This window comes from Mesitornis unicolor, unplaced genomic scaffold (genome assembly GCF_000695765.1).
Source record: "Mesitornis unicolor isolate BGI_N332 unplaced genomic scaffold, ASM69576v1 Scaffold52786, whole genome shotgun sequence".
Lineage (NCBI taxonomy): Eukaryota > Metazoa > Chordata > Aves > Mesitornithiformes > Mesitornithidae > Mesitornis > Mesitornis unicolor.
In genome coordinates this window covers 1-5028 of record NW_010191350.1, presented here as the reverse complement: position 1 = coordinate 5028, position 5028 = coordinate 1, and the positions used below count along the sequence as shown (strand labels likewise).

General features: G+C 58.9%; 1 protein-coding gene across 1 annotated transcript; it reads left to right on the top strand.

Annotated features, from left to right (window-relative positions):
* The first annotated feature begins 149 nt into the window (after window positions 1–149).
* Window positions 150–329, top strand: SMIM3 (small integral membrane protein 3). Its single transcript, XM_010186702.1, has one exon. The coding sequence runs from the start codon at window positions 150–152 to the stop codon at window positions 327–329; it is 180 nt and encodes a 59-aa protein (XP_010185004.1).
* Window positions 330–5028: the final 4699 nt, after the last annotated feature.

Here is a 5028-nt window from a genome sequence, read left to right as displayed (position 1 = left end):
GAAGTCAAGGCTGGACGTGGCCGCAGGGGCTTCTCTGGGGAGAGCAGTGGGGTGTACAGAGCAATTGGGGGGTTTCTGGCTCTCCAGGCCCAGTATACAGGAGGTATGGAGGGGGCTCCCCCATCATCCCTCTGCCTCTCCCTTTCAGGATGGATGTCTCTAACCTCGCAGGTCCTGCCACCCTCCCTAAGCACATCCTGGATGTCTGGGTCATCGTCTTGATCATCCTGGCCACTATCCTTGTCATGACGGCCCTGGTGCTCTGCCCAGCCACCGCCATCATTATCTACCGGGTACGGACTCACCCTATGCGCAACGGCATCGTGTGAGGCTGCAGCAGGGGCAACGAGGGACAGCCAGCTTGCCGGGCTGGGGGCCACAGCTGCGGAGCCCAATGGGGCACCCCAAGAGCTGGGGAGAGACAGGCAAGAGCCAGGGTGGCCCAGGTCTTGCCAGGTGAACCCACTGCCTCCTATTTACCCACTGAGCTTACGGGGATGGTCGGGGAGATGGTGGCATGGCCAGCAGCAGGAAGATGTGTGACTTTGCGGACATGTCCAGCTAGAAACGACTCGCTCCCATGAAGCAGGCAGGCTGCTCTCACCTTCACTGGTGACTGCGCCTCTGCCCAGGCAAGCAGCAAGGAGTGGAAATGCCCAGCAAAGTTATTTCTTCTTTGGAGTCCCAGCTGTTGGGGTAGATGGGAAAGAAGGGTCAAAGCAAGATGGATGTGGCTTCTGGTTATGCATTCAGAGACTCAGCTAAAAGCATCGGTGACAGAGCCTATCCTGGCTGCACAGCAGATGTGCAGCTGGCACCACTTTCTCCTCTACCAGGTATCTGCTGAAATTGTAGGAAAACCCTATAGGGCGCTTGGTTCCTCCAGGTCTTGCGGGGCAGAGGAGTGTGGGCAGCTCCTGCCTGCCTGCCTGCACACCAGCTGCACTCGGTGCTCCTGCCAACGGCGAGGGGCCCCACTGCTCCCTCAGTATGCCAGCCTCACTGAGGGGGTCTGTGCACCCCACACCTGGGCAGGTAAAGTGGGAGGAGCAGAGGGGGACTGTGCCCACGCAGTGGCAGGGACCACATAGGCTCTTAGATTGCTCCTTGCTATGAAATAAATTGACTTTATTCTACACGTGAGCATGTCGTGTGGCTCTGTCCACAGGATCTGAGACAACCTGCAGCCCCTCCAGAAACCCTCCCCGTGCTGACCTCCTGCACTGCCTTAGCTTGAGTTCCCCGCGGCTCCCACCCGGCCTTCGAGCCCACTGACCACAGCCCTGTTAGGAGGCACACTGCCAGCCCGGCCCCATGCTTTAGGGGTGCAGACCCAAATCTGACTGCGATAGTGGGAGTGACAGTGAGCAGGAAGGATCCCCAGGGACTTTCTGGCAGCCACTGCTTTTCTCCCGCTCAGCAACCGGCATCGCTCCCGGCCGCCAGCCTCGTGCCAGGCTCTGGCGTGTGGCAGGAGTCCTGGGGCCAGACGGCGTCCCAGTGACTCACAGCGAGAAAGGTCACGAATAATGAGATGAATCAGGCTGGGATGTGGGGAAATGCTATGGTGGTGCTGGTGGGAATTGTTTAAACCCCATTTTGTCTGCTGGAAAGAGCAACCAGCCCTATGGTGGTGTAAACCTCGCGCCCCAGCGCTGTGTGGCTTGATCCATGACAGGCAGCATCGGGTTTGCTTTTGGCATTGGGACGGGAGGGGCAGGCGGTTCCCAGGGAAGCAGGACCTTGGGCAAATGCCTCCCTTCCCAGGGAGGGAGCCCAGAGCTGGGACGCAGCCCCCATGGGGCAGAAATGTCTGTGCTGGAGCTGCGGGCTGTGGTTGTGCTGGGGAGGGAGCAGACACATATTCCTTGCCTGCCCAGAATAAAATTTCTGTTTCAAGCTGTTGTCTCTCTCTCCCCTCTCGAGTTGCAGAATTTGAGGCAAATAACCAGAGTTATTTTCCTGTTTCCACTCTCCCTCCCTTGCTGGCACAGTGCAGTGGCTGCAGCTGGAGGAGATTATGGCTGTGCTGGGTGGGAGCAGCACTGCTCTGCCTCCCCCTCTTCATTCCACCCCAGTGTCCCTTCCCTGGGGATGCCATCGGGTGTGGGGACAGGAAACGGCATCTGGGTTCAGGAACCGGAGCTGAACAGCTTCACTGTAAGAGCAATAGGGAAGAAGCTACAAATACTGGAGTGGTTTGAGAAAGAAGCCTGGTTTGGAGCAAAACACCAGAGGAAAAGCATACAAACACCCTCCCGCCCCCCATCCCTGTCCCTGCAGCCATGGGCAGTGGCTGTTCCCACCTCCCAAGCCCCTTGTCATGAGCAGCCTGGGGATGCAAGAGGTTTCCTTTCATGGTAGGAGTTTTCTGGGAAGTTTCAAGCCCATGGCAAACATTTCCAGGAAAGGAATTGCAAAGCCTTGGAAAGTTGGATTTGCTCATGGCAACAACAAACTGTGAAACATCAGTGGGGAAGAGCAGGGAGAAGCCAGGACATTTTTAAAGCATGAAAACGAGGGGCACAGAATTAGACTGCTCTGCGCTGTCGAGTTGGAAATTCCTCCTCCAGGACTGAGCAAGATAAGCAAATCCCCCCACAGCCCTGGCTTCAGTGCCTGAACAGCGCTGGAGCTCGCAGGCGGCGTTTGTGTGGCGTTCTGCCGAGGAAAAACGCCTTTTCCTGCCCCCTGGGGAGCGGGTCCTGCAGCGGTGACACTGCAGCAGGCAGGCACGATGCGGGTGCTGAGGTGATTCAGCATCTGCTGGGATGCTTCCCTGCCAGCACCAACTCGGCTGTCTTATCCCTGTGGGATGGGGCATTGCAGACCCTGTGGCTTGTCAGGAAGGTTTTGGGGAGTCCCATCAGCAATTGTGTGCAGGAGCCAACCCTGAACATCTTGGGTGCTGCAAGGGAAGCATTGACTGGAGCAACAGCTGATACAGGACCCAAACACAAGGCCTATGGCCCCAAAATGAGGTGCAGAGGGTCCCAAACCACCTTCTGCATGCCAGGCTGCAGCTGGCTCTCCAGGAGCCCACCAAAAACACTACGGCCGGTGGGCTCATCCTTCCTCAGCCTTGGGAAGGAGCAAATTGGGGGTCTCCTCATGCTGGAGAGGACATAAACAGCACCCAGCAGCAACCCATATCCCATCCCCTGCTTGGTAGCCCCTGTCCCCTTTGGGTTGGAGGACACAGGCCAGGGGCATTTCAGCAGGGGGCAAATCTTTGCCTGGGAGAGGAAGGGGATGGGGATGCTGGAGCCATAGCCTGGGGGCTGCAGGGTCACTTGGGGAGGGGAGGTCTCCACTCCAAAAGGCACTGGGGACCCTGCCCAGCGGGGAGGCTGCCGCCAAACTGGGGCAGCACCTGTGGGAGCACTGGGGCAGGGGTTGGGGGCTGGGCGAGCTGCAGGGGCGGCAGCGCAGAGGAAACCTGGCATCGAGGGAGCTGGGCCCTGTCTCTCAGCAGAGCTTGTTTTGCTTTCGCCTCCTGTTGCACACCTAGAACAAAAGTTCAGAGGTTGCCCTGGGATTGGTGCTGTGCCTGGCTGCCAGAGGGAAAGCAGAGCCACTGCCCTGTGGGGTGATGCTCCCTGCTGCTACCAAAGTCCCTCGCTGTCATCCCTGGCATGCTGCTGGCACTGTCCCCATCACTCTGTGTGGCAGCAGCTCCTCGCTCAGCTCTGGGACATGCCCAGCCAGCAGCAGTACGTGGTCCCCACTGCTGGTTTCACGTTCCCTGTGCTCACCTTGGCCCTGCAGTCCAGTGTGAGGTCTCTGCAGCCCCTGGCCCATGACTTGGGGACAGCCAGGGAGGCCAGTGGCAGTGTCATGGCTGGGGGCTGGAAGCATCAGCGTTGCTGGCCTCCCACTTGCAGACTCCTGCCAAACATCTGCAGCAGGCGGAGACCAGTTCCAGCCTAGCTCTGGTGGAAAAACAACCGAGGAGGGAGGTTTGTGTGAGGGTCAGCCCGCCCAGCGTGCCTGCCATTTGGGGCAGGGGACCTTCATCCGGCAGGGTGGAGCAGCACCCTGCCCTTGGACGGTCTTGCTGGAGCCCCTGGCTCTCTCGGCTCTCCCCTGCTGCCTCCAGCACAGCATGGACACCGGGTGACATGCCCAGGGTCCCATGGAAGCTCAGTGGCAGAGACAGGGTCCATCGACTGTGGCTCATTAACTCCTCCCCCATTCCCCACCTCCAGCAACGCTAATTTGGCACCAGGACCCAAAGAGAGGGGACTTGGAGGAACAAGGCCTTTATTTTATTTCGGTTTTAGGAAAGCATAGTCCAGGAGTGGCTCAGCCTTTCCCTGTGCGTGGTGGGGACTGGGACATGTGGAAGGGATACAACCATACTGTGCCACTACCACACGTGCCGCATGGCTCCTGCTGACCCCAAGTCCCTATTAACAACAGGAAAACCACCAAAGCTCCACACAGGCAATTAGGGATAAAATTAGAAGCGGGTGGCTGTTCCCATGGTGAGAACTAGCAGGGAAGGGAGTGCAGCCCTGAGCAGCTCCCCCGCTTTGTCCCAGCTCTATCCCAGGATGTGGCTCAAGGCCTGGCTGGGGTCAGCAGTGTGAGCTGGGAAGCACAGCACTGTGCTAGCCAGGAGCTGCAACCCCATGGCCCTGTGGCCCTAAACCTCCCTTGAGCCTGGGAAGTAAGTGGGTGGGGAGGGTCAAGCTCCTGGTTTTTGCTCTCGCAGGCTCCTCAGTTTTGGCAAGGAGCTGCCTTGCCTGTGAGGGGTGACTGGAGCACCCTTGGGGCCAGCCTGGCTGTGGGTGTGTTGTGTTGTGTTCTGGGCAGTCCCCAGTGGCTGAGCACCTCTGGGGTTTGTCTGGGCCTGGAGGAGCACTCCACACCGCTTGGGGACCAGTGCCAGGGCAGGGCTAAGCCACTTATCCAATAGCGGTGCAGGTTTAAAGCTTTGGGAAATGCCTGTGATGGAGGAACCTGCAGTGACCCTGTCCCTCAGCTCCCCAGCTGCCAGGGGAATGTACCCGAGCCTCCTGCCCT

What these genes read in the sequence shown, in the direction of transcription:
- SMIM3 (XM_010186702.1), top strand. Translation starts at nt 150, where the DNA reads ATGGATGTCTCTAACCTCGCAGGTCCTGCCACCCTCCCTAAGCACATC.